Source organism: Eurypyga helias, unplaced genomic scaffold (genome assembly GCF_000690775.1).
Source record: "Eurypyga helias isolate BGI_N326 unplaced genomic scaffold, ASM69077v1 scaffold11338, whole genome shotgun sequence".
NCBI classification, from domain to species: Eukaryota; Metazoa; Chordata; class Aves; order Eurypygiformes; family Eurypygidae; genus Eurypyga; species Eurypyga helias.
In genome coordinates, this window is record NW_010266547.1 from 88819 (window position 1) to 106014 (window position 17196).

At 40.5% G+C, this 17196-nt stretch overlaps 1 protein-coding gene across 1 annotated transcript in view; it reads right to left on the bottom strand.

The window, feature by feature from the left end:
• TMEM163 (transmembrane protein 163) overlaps positions 1–12782 on the bottom strand; it is a gene marked incomplete at its 5' end in the record, with an annotated part of 40648 nt that extends 27866 nt beyond the window's left edge. Inside the window, 2 exons of the mRNA XM_010157149.1 lie at positions 11498–11589; positions 12739–12782. Coding sequence (XP_010155451.1) covers positions 11498–11589; positions 12739–12782 — 136 coding nt within the window. The remainder of the gene's footprint in view (positions 1–11497; positions 11590–12738) is intronic.
• Between the last annotated feature and the right edge of the window lie 4414 nt (positions 12783–17196).

Here is a 17196-nt window from a genome sequence, read left to right on the forward strand (position 1 = left end):
CCTCCCGAGGCCCCTTCCAACCCGAATTATCCTATGAATTTTTATTCACAAAAATCTTTATCTCTGCAGGCCTTGTCAAGATCTTTCAGCACTAATGGCTGCTAACAGCCCACAGGAAAGGAAATGTTAACATCTCTACAGGCTGTTTTCACCGCTGGAGTGAAGGGGTAGTGTTAAAACTCTTACTTTGGAAGGAACTGTAACTTAGCATTAAAATGAGCTGCAGGCCGATCAGAGCAGTATGAGCTCTAAGCCCAGGAGTAATGGGAGCTTTTTCAGCAAAGCTGAGCAAATCAGTTTTATGATGGATATAGGACTTAATCTCTGCATAAACTCACTAATGAAACCTCTGGAGTTTAAGTAAGAAAAATATTAAATTTGAAAAGTAACCAATTTAAGAAAAACTATGAATGTGTTAATTCCTGTTTTCCTATGATTTGAAAGGATTTTTGTATTAGTGGGTGACAGAGTGAATGTGATGTGTGGAATCATTCAGGGGAAGTCGTATGGCACAACACGCAAGGCAATTGCCCAAGAGGTTTTTGCTGTATCAGGAGTTAGGGAAAACATTTCTGAGCATACAGTGTTCATTCACTTTTAAAATCTGTCTCTCTCTATAAATTTTTCTCTATGGTCTTCTGTGTCTAGCCACGTGACAGGAACACTTCTGTGTCTCTTCACTTTGCTGGTACTTGTCTTCCTTCTTTCTTCCCGTAACCAAATACAAATTACATTCTGAGAATGCTCTTTCATTAGTAACTTGGAGCTTGCAATAATCTGCACCACATTTCTTCTAGAAGAGTCAGTCAGCCTGTTTAAACAAAGCTAGGCCTCCTTTCATTTAATAACTGTATTATGGTAGCTCTCATAGACTGATTGCAGAAGCCAAGTATAAAATTCCAGTCACAGCCAGCCCAAGATTTCTCAAGTGTGAATGCTGATACTCAAAGGGTGAGAACTTGGGAGCAAAAAGCTCAATTTTTGGTCAACAAGAAATTATTTTCTGGTGCCAAACTGGTGGGGCTGATAGGAATGAAATGGAGCAGGGTAGAAAAATGGAAGAAGACTTAGTTCTAAGTGAGTGGACAAAGAATATGGGAAGGGAGTAAGTTAGAGAATGTTCCAGAAAGAATGGGCTGAAAGTGTTTGTTCTGTTGTTGGAAGTGTTCTGTTCATGTCTGCCTGCACAGCAACAGCCACGGCACAGGCAGGCGATGGTGACACCCCTGTGGCTGGGTACCCTATCTCCATGGTAGGAAGGGGCCTGCTCAGCCTCCTGCACACTGTGCCACAAGCACAGCTCTGCTGCCCAGTATTTTAAAAAGAGGCATTAAAATTAAAATGCAGCTGTTCTCTAACATTTTTCTTCTTTGCTACCCATTCTGCAATATTGCTGAGATAATTCTCACCACGTTTTGCATTAGGGTGACATCCAGAACCATGAAGACTGTTAAAACTGCCTCTTAAACCCATTAAAAGGCTTACTAGAAGAACTATTACTAACCACGGTGGCATACTACTGTAATACATAGACAAAAGATGCAAGATCAGCCTCAGTCTTGAGATTCCTGCTTCTTTGTCACGCTCTGCTGCTAATCTTAAGCCTCTTTGTGTTCAATTACACAGTTATATTGTTTATTTATGCTTGCAGTGTAGCTTATCTGTGATCAGGTTTAGTTACCGAGGAAGGCCTGGACACCATGCTGTATGGAATCACAGCTGTTCAGAGTATTTACACCTGCCTGTTGCTGGGTGAAGAGGGAATAGAATCACTTTAAGATGCAATTTAAAAGGAACAAACTGGGCTCAGTGTTCATCACACATGTTCCGTAATCCACGTCCACCTGCCAGCACTGTTGCAGCTACTCTTTTTTCTCACCGTAAGAAAAAAAATAAACAGATTACAAAACAAAGAGATTCAACTAATAGTCCAAATTATCACTGAAAAAACGATTTCTCAATTATATTAAAAATTATACTGTATTATCACATGGTTTAACCTCTTCTTAAAAGAACATGAAGTGGAAATGCTGTTTACATCTGAGGCTCAGATTAGCTATGCTAGGGATCCGTTTCATGTTGAAAACATTATAGGTGTTCTAAAACTTTTATCATCCTCAGGAGTTCAACTCATCGCTGCAGAACAGGCTATTTAAAATCCTGCAGCTGAACTGGCACAACAGTTCCATAAATAATCTGATGCTCCAGGTATTAAATATTTGCCAGCAAAAGCTAACAGACATTTCAGCAACACAGATATTTTGAAAAATCTTACAACCTATTTTCTAGTTCCTGGTCTGCACAGACTGCACAGTTGCACTTACAGTACATCTGCCTTTTAATTACCCTCCCAGCCTATGAAGATCACAGATCCTGGCCTTGTAGCAGGTGATCGGAGACTCAGTCATTCCCCTGAACCTGGAAACTAAAGCCTTTTAAGAATTTCTGTGATTTCGGTGATCATCAAATTCCAGCACAGAACACCAGCATATCCCTGTGTCAGTCCTAGGCAATATAGACAAATACCACCTAATCAAGTACCAGTGACAGAAAAGGAAAGGCTTTCATAAATTAAATGGATTTTGGATCTAGCTCCAGTAAAATCATTGCCAAGTCTACAGATGCCACACTTTTAGAAACAGATTTTAAAATGTATAAATATATACATTTGCTATTTCATATTTAATATAAATTTTACGCGTGAGGATTTTGTGTGTGTGCGTGCATAAATGTGTGCATACATGCATTTCTGCCTGGGTAAGAGCAAAGTTTATGATTGTTTCCCTTTTGCCTGAATATGGGATAATGGATTCATGGAGAAATTATGCCGTTTACTAAGCCTAATGAAGCACCTCTAAAACTTGTATCCAGCACTCTACCTGGATGTACTATTTCAGCTGAATATTTCAGAAGAATGAATGGTTTAGAAATTCTCAGTGTGGTTAAAATAAACTGTATTTCTCCTCCTATTTCTACTCCTAGTGTGGCCAGCAGGTCGAGGGAGAGATATTCCCCTTCTCCTCTGGTGAGACCCAGTGCTGCATCCAGCTGTGGAGCCTCAACATCAGAAGGATACAGACCAGTTGGAGTGAGCCCAGAGGAGGCCACGAAGATGCTCCGAGGGCTGGAGCACCTCTGCTATGGGGACAGGCTGAGAGAGTTGGGCTTGTTCAGCCTGGAGAAGAGAAGGCTCCGGGGAGACCTTATTGCAGCCTTCCAGTACCTGAAGGGGCTACAAGGAAGCTGGGAGGGACTTTTTACAAGGGCCTGTAGTGACAGGACAAGGGGTAACGGGTTTAAATTGAAAGTGGGGAGGGTTAGATGAGATATCAGGAAGAAGTTCTTCCCACAGAGGGTGGTGAGGCACTGGAACAGGTTGCCCAGAGAAGCTGTGGATGCCCCATCCCTGGATGTCTTCAAGGCCAGGCTGGATGAGGCTTTGAGCAACCTGGTCTAGTGGAAGGTGTCCCTGCCCATGGCAGGGGGGTTGGAACTGGACGATTTTTAAGGTCCCTTCCAACCCAAACTACTCTGTGATTCCATGATTCTATAAAGCAGATATCCAAGCATAGGTGAACACTTACTTTGCAAACTGTGCTCTGCTGGGTAGGAAAGATATGCCTATGCCACAAGGGGACCATCTCATGGCAGCTGAGAGCTAAACAAGAGCTGCAGAGGTAGTTTCCTAGCTCTTTGCAGTTTGTAGGCTATCTCCATGTATCTGAATTTTTCCAGATCACTTAGCTATTCCATTCACTCATCACAAAAGAGTTTTCCCTCCAGCCACAGAGGTTTGCCCTGAACTGTGGGTAGGTGTGGATTTTGCCATCTGTGCTTCAAGTCTCTTTCGTATGTATGGCATAGATAAAATTATCCACAGTTTTTTCAATGTGACTGATATGTTGGGTCTGAATTGAGAGGATTATTTTCATTCAACACTACCTAAATAGACAGTGCTCATTTAGTTGGGCAAATCAGTACAGCAGAGCCAATCTGCACATGAAAATTTAAATACAGTGCTATGACCGAAAATTAGGGATTTTAATTCTGGGGCTTTTAAACCACGAGAGAATACACTCTGCAACCATATAGCACTGTACAGTCTCTTATTGTGAACCAGAGGGAAAAAAAGCAGAGCCAGACCCAGCCTGGCAGTATGATAGCCATCTCCTTCCATGAAAGGAGGTTTCTAATTCATTTCAGCTTTGGGTGCAAGAGCGGGGTACGTCATGGTCCCCATGTTGCATATATAAATGTAATACACATACATGCAATATGACTTCAGTAAGGTTCCCCGTGACCAAACCCTGGAGTAAATATTCTCAAGTTGTGTCATCTGAACATAAGCAAGAGAGAAAAAGGTGTTTTGATCAATTTGGAAGGAGAGGCTCCCTCTATCTTAGGGTCCCACCTGTCATCACATTTTCTCACCAAGAAAGAAGGCTTTACACAAACTCCCCACATTTGGCCAGCAGACACACAGACACTTCCTTTACCAGCAGACACGGTCCTACAGGAGGTGGTGAAGGTGATGTCTCTTTACAAGATCTGTATAGGGCAATAATAAAGTAATAAAGGGAAATTCCAATGATCACCCTCATAGCAAAAATCACTGGTGGGATGAAAGCCTCTGGAGTGTTGTGAACTAGGCCATAATCAACCGGACAAGGGACTGTAGAGCAAAAGTAGATTTGCAATTCAAAGAGGTAACAGTGCAAAGCAGTAAGATACCATTTCATGAAGCCATACTGCACTTTTCCCTAGCAACGGAGGAAAGATACCATGTACATATCTGATTTTCCCCGTCTTTCAAAAAGTAAATGCACCAGAAAGTGAAGAGCAGGAGAAGGAGTGTTTGTCTGTAAGGTACCCATGCTGACAAAGGCAACACCACAGCAGAGGGCAGTTCTTTCAGGTGTATTCACTTCAGCGTGGGTGTCTACTTACCATACACACAGCGGTACAGATGATTTTATTATTGCTGTTTACTTAAGTCTAAATTCCAGAGGGAAGGTAACTAAGCAACTGGTAAGGGTTCCTAATCACTTGACCAGACTTCTCCAAAGGTCACATGACTAAGAAGATAGAAGGTTATAAAAGAAAAAAAATCATCAAAGCTCTATCCTTCTGCTTGATCCACGGATTCGTGGCAGTATTTGAAACACCAATATGCCTATTTGCTGTACTGTCCCATTTACCTGAAGAAGTTACTCACAATCAGAAACTGAATGCAAGGCTTATTCTGTGAAAAGATAACTGACAGAGAGGATGCACCCAGGAGGCTATCAAGTGGTCAAGGAAAGGGATTGGTGCACTGGTAATTTTGGAGTCACTGGGTATTCTAAGACGACTGTTGATATTATTAATATGCATAATAAAATGTTTTTAAATATCATAATTCCTATGTCATACTGTTACACAGCCGTAAGTTTCACCCCAGTGCAAAAAGTTGCAGGAAAGGGTCAGAATACCCTTGTTCCCTTCCTTCCTTCCTCCATTCATTACCTATCCCTACGTAAGAGATAAGCCATATGTATGAATATTTGGATAGTGTGCAACTCTAGTGCATTCCTAGAGTTCTCGGATAACTGCAAACTCCAGTTAACAACCAGGTGGTTCTTTCATCAGGCAGGAAAAAGGCACAACAGTGCTGAGCAATGATAAAATGCCCAGCATGTATATATATATATATGCATGTATAGCTATGTGTGTATATATATACACACACAGAGGAATTAGAAACAAGACATGCATCTCTATCAGTGAGCATAATTAAATGTAGGGGTAGAGCAGGGAAGGATGTAAGAAATTTCTAATTGCTGTATCCAGCATGCTCATTATGAGTCAGGTTTCTTATTTACTCCATCCCTGAGGAGCAGTCAAATATCTTTCTTAGAGATTGCTTTTAGCTCAAACTGAGTTAGAAATTCTTGGATTAAGCTCTTATACTTGTCCTCCTCTGGATGGCAAAATAGATGGGAATACTGGTTCATTCTCTCCATAATTTAAGAGCCTATTAAGAATCATATCCTCAGGGCAGGCATTTTTCACTTGGCCAATGGGTTCAGCATTAGGATAGTATCAAATCCAGCTGCTCCAGCTAAGGTATAATGCATGGAGATGGAAGCTAAGTTACCTTCACATAGCAAAGATTTTGGACAACCTCTAATTCCAAAGCTGCAAAGACAAAGACCTTCTTCCCAATTCATGAAGCATTGTGTTTAAATCTAGCATAAGGTGAGAAGAGATACCAAATAAATACAGAAACAGAGATAACCGGAGCCACCTACAGTTCCAGGTAAAGTGTCATCTCACTCACAAAGAAAGAGCACTCCAGAATCACATGCTACTGCACCAAGGACAGGAAGATCCATTTTCTCCTGGCAAAAAGCTTTCTCAGCAGCAGGTGGATGTATGACAGGTATCTGCACCTTTGTCTGCCACGAGGTAATTCTTGTTTATTCAATATTACTGCCAGTGTTTTGGATGACAGCTTCACCAATATAAGAAAAATATCCCAGGATGTATCTACAATTCATTATGCATTATGTCACAGCAACATAGAGTGCCACGAGTTTATTAGAATTATTTGCCCATGACACAATTTAATTTTCTTATTACAGCAATAAAGGAAAGAATAGCTGGAGTCTGACATATGCAATAAAAATAAACTAATTAAAAACCCCAAAAACACACACCTAAAAGAAAGACATGTCAGCTTTCTGCTCTTGGCTTTATTCAGCATGCTCATTATGAGTACGGTTTCCTATTTACTCTGGCACTAGGTTAAGAAAGATGTTGACACACTGGTTCTTGGGAAGCACAGAATTTCACTTCCTACCATCAACAATATAATATATAATAAACACCAGCTGCAACTGTCAAGAATCACTACGTTAAATATGCTGCACAGAGTTAGTTTTTGCAATACCGAACATACAAGCTCAAACAAAACTCATTAGCTGAAAAAACCCTAGGAGCAATGGGTCCTACGGGGATAAGCAGCTATTCAGCCCTGTGCTGCATCGTACAGGAGTAGGAGATTGTAGCTCTGTAATGTAACAATAGGGGTATTACTTTATAGCCTGAGAAGTAGCACTTCTCCATCTGACCTGAGCTGGCTGCCAGCTTACTCTATTAACTTACCCTGAGCAAGGTCCTGTTTTCCTGAGCAGAGGGAATCAAACAAGGAATGTTTCCTTTGTTCATAGTTTTGAGATTTTTCCAACCAACTACACATATAAAGCTCCATCTTTTACAGCTTTTTCACAAGGCTGTGTGCCTAAAGCTTGTTACCCTGTTTTCTTGATCTTTCCTTTTTTAGGGGTATTTCTCACTTTCTCCTCCTCACACGAAGTTCCAGCACTCCAAGTCCTTTATCCCTGAAATTAACAGATCAAAGAGCTGCCCTTTGCCTGTAGAGCTAGTTACTAGTTCAACCTCTCATGAGACATTTTTCCATGTCCCTAATGCTTCAGTCTTCCATTAAGAAATTACTTCTACTGCTATATACCTTTTTATGTTTATGTATGCACATGAATGTGGGGGGAGGACACACGACGACTTTTCACATTTCGTATTCATATAACATGAATATGTTGTGAATGCACATGAAGCTGGGGGGGACTTTTCACAAGGGCCTGTAGTGACAGGACAAGGGGTAACGGGTTTAAATTGAAAGTGGGGCGGTTTAGATTGGATATCAGGAAGAAGTTCTTCCCAGAGAGGGTGGTGAGGCACTGGCACAGGTTGCCCAGAGAAGCTGTGGATGCCCCATCCCTGGAAGTGTCCAAGGCCAGGCTGGATGAGGCTTTGAGCAACCTGGTCTAGTGGAAGGTGTCCCTGCCCATGGCAGGGGGGTTGGAACTGGGTGATCTTTAAGGCCCCTTCCAACCCAAACCATTCTGTGATTCTATGAAAAACCACTGTTACCACATCAGTTTCTTCCTTCAACAGAAGTTAGATTTGCTTCATCAGCCCAAGAAGACATTATGTTGCTAAAGATCTACTGAAGGGCAACATATTCAATAACATTTGTACACTGGTTATGGAAAGCAGGAAGGGGGACCATTCAGATTTCTTTGCCCATCTGGAATGGCTCAGTGATCGTTCAGGGTTCAAATCACAGAACAGAAGACTGGATTCAGACCCTTCACCGGACAACCTGCTTTGAGCAGGGGGTTGGACTGATGACCTCTGGGGGTGTCTGCCAAGCCCAGCCATTCTACGGCACAGCACTGCAGAAACACTGCCCAAAGTGCACTCTACTACATTTTTACAGCCTCTGGTTTATCATCTACATCACAGTATATTCCTTCCTCTTCTTCCTCTTATGAAGAAAAATAGGGAATTGCAAGAATTTTACTTTGGTTGTAAATTTTCATCTTTTGTTGATACTCAAAATTATTTCTGAAGTTATGTCAGCACCCTTTTCTTTCTTGGATTTCTTGATCATTGCTTTGTTGATGATTTGCTCAGCACCTCTAAGTTTCCTGCATTCTAACTTGCAACCCAGCAGATCATGCTGAGCAAATCAAGCACTCAAAATATGCACTCTGACTCTCTTGCCAGGTATCTGCAGTCCTTCCCAATTTTTGTATTTCCTCAAGACCTTCAATCCATGAAAATGTAGTAGACTGTTTTTACCCTCTTTTATTTGACTGCCAAAACAGAAAGACAGTGAAGTGCAAAACTATCCAAAAAGTACCGGTAACAAACACATCAAATATGCATCCCACTCCTACAGACTCTTTCATTAATGAGCCAGCTAGGCAGAATCAGGCAGTGTCTCATACGGCCTATCATCTTACAGTGGTTTATACCTGATCTTGGTGAATATTCATGATATTTTCAAAGCCACTTGGTGTTTTTAAAAATAAAGCATAAAGGTTTTATCATGATTTAAGACATACCTTGAACATAACCAGTTATATTTTTTCCCAAAGAAAAATTCTCGTCAATAGAAGACTTGAAAAGCCTGACAGCTTCAGCTCCTCAGGCCATCAAAACCAAAGAATTTTCAATAAGGGCAAATCGCAAAGGTAAGTTAAAATATATTTTGCAGTTATGTTAAATAGATATAAATATATAAAAAATATATTGCAGTGATTCTTATTTAACATAAGAATCAACCAAGATGTACACTGTATAACCTTGGTCACATGCACACTGAGGAAATACCTTCTCATCTGGCTGCAGAAAATTGGAGAAATCAATCAAACTAGTAAAAATGAAACCCATTAAAGTGAGTTAAACTCAGCAGGACAAATTTTCACGATAGTTTCAGCACTGCAATTCCCCTGAAGTCAAATGGAAAGGCATTGGTTCAGCTTAGCAGAACTTGGCACAGCAAGCAGTTTTGTACTCTTCATTCTGAGTACCAGCCCATGAAATGTCACTTCTCTAACATCCATATGGCTACAACTTAAGTAAGATTACACAATTCTTTTACATCTTAGCATTTTATTCAAAGTATTTAATTCATAGTCCATCATGAATCAGGCTGTATTCTCTGTATCTTTTTCTGGACTTTTGTTTTTCAATCTGTTTTTTCTCTCTCAACAACGCCCAACCGTGAGGACTGGATCTAACGTTCCCCCTTCCATGAGAGGCTTTCCACTGATTTCAACAGATTCTGGATGAATCTCTTGCTGTCAAGTTTAGGAAACAGGAAGTTTTATAAATTTGCATTACATAACTAATTGACAATTCCACTTGGCTTTTGTCAAGGAGCCATGTATGTTAGGATACACAAATATTTAAATCAATGAAAGGCAGACCTACAAATGAAGAACGAAACTGCAGTCACTCTGGCACACCTTACTCAATAAACAGTAATAATGCTTTTGTAGAAACCCAGAGTTTTGCACAGGCTCCTGCACCATGGCATGGCTAGGCACGCAGAAACAGGAATAATGCACAGCATGACCAAAGCACCTGCATGAGTTTGCTCCGAACAGTCCAGCAGTCTGAGAGCAGGCTTCCCCACGGAGGCGCTGGCACACAGAACACAAGGACTGTGAAATAACCGGTGTAGTTATAGGCACATATGATGCACAGGTTATTTATAAGGTAAGAAAGCAGCCAGGAGGAGTCATGAAACATTTTCCCAGCATAGAGGAAAAATAATTACATGCAGTCTTTCAAGCAAGAGATTGATTAAACGCAACAGGAAATTAGAAATGTGCCTCCTTCAAAAATTTGACACAGTAAGAATTGCCTTTACAGACAAAACCATCTCTTCACTTGCTGGTACTATGATGATTCTCCTGCCGATTCTAGAAATGGAGGGATAACCAGACTGCCTACCCAGTGATTCATATTCCCAGCATATGGTAACATCCTTTCACTCAGTACTCATCTCATCATGCAACCTTAGCTGTCTTCAACTAGAGGGCATAGCAAGTAATTCATTGACTTAATTTAGCCTTATGTAAAGCAGAGGGATTATATGAAAGCAAATTGAAAATGAACATAAAGAGCAGGAAAATATGTTTGCTGCTTTGCTTGTTCACTTTGCTGGCTTAGCCATAGGGAAATGTTGATTCTTCTTTTGTATTGGGATTTATTTTCTCTATAAAGTACTTCACCAGGTTCACTTGAAAAAGCTCAGCAGAAGGAGATTTCAAAAGTATGTTAATTGAATGTTGACAGGAATCTCTGTGGACGCCCACAAAAGCCAGATACTCAGGAAATGTCTGTTAAGATCTCCAAATTTGTTCAGGAAGACTAATTTTAATCACATCTTTCTGGATTTATTTTTATGAATCAGTGCCACATCAATCTTCTATGGCCTTTTATTCCAAACTGTTATGTATGGAGTCCTGCCAGAAAGAAACTCACAGCACTGGCAAGCTGTTGCATGAGCCTGAGTTAATGCATATAAAATACTGCTTAGTGTTTTCTTAGTTTGTAGGAAAGGACTACGAAGACAAGTTATAGTCCCCTCTGTGTGGCTTTTGGAGTTTTTGTTTACTTGATCCAACCAGTTATGTAAGAGCTCAGTTTCATCAGGTTTCCCTTCTTGTAGAAAGGACTTCATGAGAGAGGTTTCAGAACAAGCAGATTTACATTCAAAGAGGAGGGGTGCGCTTTGCCTTCTTGTTAAGGGAAGCAGAAACATAATACAAGCATCTTTTTAAAAATAATAATATCATAAGAATAACGGAGTAAGATGCAAAATAAGAGATTTACAAATCCATTACAGATTGCAAATACAGTTCATTTGATACAGGTGCTGCAAGGAAAAAAAAAAAATCTCAAAGCCCTAACAAATACTACCTTGGCTAAAAAGAAACTAAAAATCACAATCATGGGGAGATATGCCTAAGGAAAGGCTAAATGTTTTGGGACCAAACAGTAAGTTGGCAGAAGGAAAGAATACTTGCTGACATGACAAAATGTTTTATGTCAAAGCTCTGGAATCTGTAGCATCACAGCTTGAGAGCAAAAGCTCCGCAGGCCTCTACCAAAGCCAAAAGTAATTAAGTGTACTTACATGTACTCCCTGTGTGCAGAATGCACAGCAGCTGCGTTGCTGTAACGCCACAAAACTATCGCTGATGACAAAACATCCAGGGTAGCATCAAACTGAAAGAGACACAGAGTCAATTGTTTCATGGGCCATTAAATGTGCCCTGTACTAACAGTAATCCATTTACTATCCCGCTGCACTGGCATAAAGCAGCTTCAAAGAAATGATTTTATGAAAGCCGGATTTACGTTTATTACATTGATCTTCACATTTTTCCCATGTATTATTGCACAGTGACACAATTCAGAGCTCAGTCAGTCAAAGAATGAAAACTTTTTATTTGTAACCCATCACCAGTGGACAAGTTTAAGAAAGAAAACAAAACCAAACCTAACACACAATCAGCGACTGGGGAACCACAAGAGTTAATACTAACATGATTCTTGTGCAAAGACTCTAAAAAAAAAAAAAGCCAAAAAATTTGAAAATGTCTGCCAAGTAACCCTTTTTCCTGCAAATTCACTCATTTTCTGCCATTGAAGGTTTTTTTCAAAGCAAGGAAATATTAACTTTTCTCAAAATCCCATTCTATCCAGATTTCATATTATTCTGTATCATCAGCCAATCGGTCATGTTTGCATTGCCACTAAATGAAGACATGTCAGGTCACCGAAATCCAGGGCTTGTCCCACTGCAAGACCTTTCATCCTCATGTCAATCTAACAGAGTCAATCTAACCTTCGAATTTGAAAGTAAGAGCCAAATTGTTTGCAATTAGTAATTTTTCTTGTCATTAGGAGTTTTTTGCTCTTCTACTAGTCAGAGAAGTCATAGCAACTACTAGAGGGGAAGCTGCCATCCAAAGTCAATAGGAGTTTTACCAGAGACTTCAATAGGAAAAGGGTGACAACAAAGTTCAGAAGGGAACTTCAGAACTTGGCTCAAGTTCAACAACAGAACTGATTAGCCAGAAGATTTTATAGAAGAAAACCATATCTGGTGGGTAATATCTACCAATTATGAGATAACAGATATATGTATTGATATTAACACCAGTGTAAGACTCAGTAGTCAGAAACTGAAAAAGTATAATAGAAATATCTTTACTCTCCTTTCCAGGGTATGGCTTCAACAACACTTTTTCCAAATCCCTCATCGACTTCACAAACCTTGCCATGTACAATCAGAACAAATACAGCATTTAATACTCAGAAAAGGTTCATGAAAAAAATGGTAGAGAATATATAAATTGTATCTCTACTTACAGCAAATCCAAACGATGATGCACTGTATCTCATTACGGAGACAGCTAAAAGAAAGCAAATATTATTTAGGATCACTTTAAATCTCTGTGTATCCTTTATTCTTCTCTTGTCCGAGAGCTACAAGACTAGTTTCAACACACAGGCTTAGTTTCACCCAGTTCCCACTAGAATGCCCTAACACTTAAAAAAGGTCTACCAGGAAGGGCTGTGCTGCAGGCAATGGTTAGGTCACTGAGGAGATGCTTCCAAAACCATAATGGGGCAGACCTTAGCGCCGCATTCAGAAACAGTCTGATTACGAAACATGCTGCATTTCAGATGCCATTTTGAGTAAAAATATGTTGAAACTACGATTTCAAACTCTCAGAAAACTTTTCGTGTTTCAAATTGCTCCTTGCTCCACCTAGGCACAAAACTCCACCTGAACTGGCTGACACAAAACTATGCAGGCCCATCCAGACTTCGTGACTGCCATCTTTTTGCTCAAGTGCCTAAGCGTAATTCATACAGTCCCATAAAATGCTTCGAATTCCATCACAACAGTGATTTCCAATGGAAAAAGCATTAGCAGTAAAACTTTTGAACAGCTCTGATTTTGACTGTGTACTGCCTCTAAAATACAAGGCTTTTAAAATGGCCTAACATCTAGAAAAAACTATCATTTTTATAGTTCTGCTCCACACATCCTAATTTTATCATCTTATATTTCCCAATTTCTAGGAGGTACTGTGCAAGGAAAAATACCTTTCAACACCCAGAAGAATACCGGAGCAGAAGCAGGCAGAAGAGGCCGTGGGAAGAGGCCATCCCTTGGAGCTGGAACTTCATCAAACTGCAACTCTCACAGGCTAACAGCAACACTACAGCCATGTCAAGCTCTCAAGCACTGAGCAGCTCCAGCCTTCTTGCTGTTTTGTAGATTCTTGAATGACGACGAGACTAACTATGCTCCCTGAATAACATGCACAGCACTCTAGTTCCAATAGTAAGAGGGCTGGGAATAAAGCCTAAAAGAATTAATTTTACTATTCTTTTATGAACAGATACCAGCTAACTTACTAAGAAAAACACATTATTGGAAAAATATAAATATCCATACCGGAAAAAAAACTCAGACTCATCAACAACTCTGTCAATCTTTGGCTGACAAACACAATATCCGATTTTCAGTATTTATTAGAACAGCTTGGCAGGACACAGCCACTATGGTTTGACTGTTCTTTTCAGTAACAGCAAGCTGCAGTTTTATGGTATTTATCTAGAAAAACAGAAATTAAGAACTTGGAAAAAATAACCGTTTTCTTACTGATCTAAGACCTAGCTGTGGCCATGAGCATGCCAGATATCATGAATATTTGGACTTTAGCATTACAGTTGGCCAAAACACAAAGAAAAGTCATTAAGTTGATTTCCAGATTCTGATTTGCTCAAAGTTGAAGAGTACAGAAAGAGTTAGTATGGATTTACATCTCCCTCCCATTGCAAATCATGATTTCCCTCACTTCATCTCCTAGGTGAAATAACAAGATACGTTTGTTGGTCAGACTTGCCAGGCAAGAGCTACACTCGACAAGCTGACAGTAGATTGCAGTGATTCAGCTGCAAATTTGAACACTTCACTGCACAATAATGTATTACTTATCAAATTTTCATTGTAAGCCTCCTCAGAGGCTTACAGCTTCAAAAACTGCAGAAGTTGCATCCAAAAAAAAACCCAAAACCTGGCATTCACAGGTACACACAAGCTTGCAATGTTCCTGTCATTACTGCTTTCATATGATGCAGTTCAAAGCCACACTTTTACTCCTGCTTCTATTTCTAGCCTGTCTCTGTAGTGGAATTAGCACCTCGGTTTTTACTAAGTTGTCAGCTTTACCCCCATTTGAATCCAGACTTAAAACAAATTAACTCTCTGGTTCCCTTAAAAAAATAATATATAATTTCTAGGAGTGATGAAATGCATACAGATAGCCACACCTTAAGAATGCTTCAGGGGACATATTTAGTGTATTTAAAGAATAACGTCTTCAGCCTGTGAACTGTCTTTATTTTTATGTACTCTATCACAGGGTATATCCACAGCACTAACACACAGTCTGTTTGGCCTGAGCTATCTTAAACGGTAATTAAAACCAAGTATTAACTAACAATGTCACAAGTCTGCTTAAAGCTTTTTGCTAGCTAGTGAATATGACTGCTACCCTACAATACTAACTTGTAGTGGTAAAAGACCGTAATAATAGTAGTAATGACCATTTAAGCATTGGAAAAATATATTTTTATATTATTTATTTGCATACTGGTTTTCTAATGGTAATAACAACACATTTGTCTTTCTTTCAGAGCCAAATAACAATGTTGAAGTACCTTCAGTTCTAAGCACGTCATAAGGCCCACCAGTAAACCACCCCAGCTGAAATGCAGTGCCTCTCCGTGGTTCTAGGCTGTACGGCAGAGAATGCACCTGTGATGTTGGCATACAGGGTATCAAGCAACACAGACCGACCGCATCCTCTAAAGACAATGACTGACTCCCTAGGCACTCAAGCTGAAAGGACTTCTACGGAAGTTCTTAGTATCCAAGAACTTGAGACACTCGGGTAAAGGAATACGGTCTTTTTGCCCCAGGTATCACTGCCACGCTCCAGGACCAATATATGGCACTGCAGGAGTGAATCATAGAGCTTTTCCTGAACCCTCGCCTTCCTTCTTGATACACATTTTCAGTTATTCCCAGGCGAGCCTCTGATGTACAAAACCCAGAGATTCCTAATCTCTGGGCTTTGAATCAATACAATGGTAGGAAACAAGCAATGAGGAAAGAACAGAGCAAGTAGCATGAAAATGCCATGGAGCCACTGTATACATTCAGCCGCTACACTGCCATGGCAGTGGGAGCCTGCTTTTAGCTGTTCTATTGGCTAAATTGGACAGCATTTTATTACCTCTACAATAAAACAGATAATCCTAATGCATTTTCCTGACATTTGTAAACGGAACTTGCAAGCAGTCAGAAACTAAAAATAGAGCCAGCACAGTAAGCCACAAATCCTCCACTGCCTCCACCTGCCCAGTGACATTAATTTGTGGAGTCTGCAACTAATAGGTCAGATTTGGCTGTAATTCCTTCACTCCCACCAAAGTGATTCCAAATAAAGAAAAATACCTCCCTCCCCACACATTCTACCCTCAACAAAATAAGGGTTTTATTCATTCCCATGTGCCTCAGGAAAACCATATGATTAGCACCTTAATCCTAAAAAATCATTCCAATTTAACAGCCATCTAGTCTCCAGCCAGCTTTTGCCAGATTTAACCCATCTAAAACATGTTCTTGGAGAGCTAGGACCCCGCAGTGACCCTGGGCTTTTCACTTCCTTCTCTCCACTGGGAGAACACGGTACCTTCTTGCACAAATATATAGGGCAAGAAATAGGAATTAACTCTGCCTCCAGTTCTCCCAGACAGAAATCTTTGTGATGACTCTGGCTACAAATGAGAAATGGTACATACAAATAGCTCCTCCATCTGTCATAAAATCTCCTCTTACCTCCTCAGGGAATACTATTTTGGAAGCTTCTGTTGATGGGACAATCACTCCATCATGTTTGCTTTGAAATTAGCCTTTTTGAAAGACACACCTGGATGTCAGCACGTGAAATGTCATGACTGCAAAGAACATGACCTGCAGAAATCCTATACACACTATTAACATCACCAAAAGGGCTGGATTTATTTCTACATGTATCACTGTGCATATCAGCACAGCAGCTACAAATGGCTGCCAAACATCCCGTATCTCGGGCATGAGTCTTCCGAAAAGCTAATCTACGTAGGCAGATCTAGTGCTATCCATCAGTGTCATGTTCTATACCCACAGTTCTATCCCAAAGTCGCATGCAAAACGGTATCAATGCTATCCACACAAAATCTTCAGCTCGTTTTCCCAGCTTATAATTGCACTAACACAGCTAAGACCTTTATTTCTGGGCAATACTGCTATACCATTATGTATCTATCTACCAAGCTGAAGCATAAGTTTGCTGTATATTAATATCATAGAATCATAGAATGGTTTGGGTTGGAAGGGACCTTAAAGACCATCTAGTTCCAACCCCCTGCCATGGGCAGGGACACCTTCCACTAGACCAGGTTGCTCAAAGCCTCATCCAGCCTGGCCTTGAACACTTCCAGGGATGGGGCATCCACAGCTTCTCTGGGCAACCTGTGCCAGTGCCTCACCACCCTCTCTGGGAAGAACTTCTTCCTGATATCCAATCTAACCCTCCCCACTTTCAATTTAAACCCGTTACCCCTTGTCCTGTCACTACAGGCCCTTGTAAAAAGTCCCCCCAAGCTTCCTGGTAGCCCTTTCAGGCACTGGAAGGTGCTATAAGGTCTCCCTGGAGCCTTCCCTTCTCCAGGCTGAACAAGCCCAACCCTCCCAGCCTGTCCGCA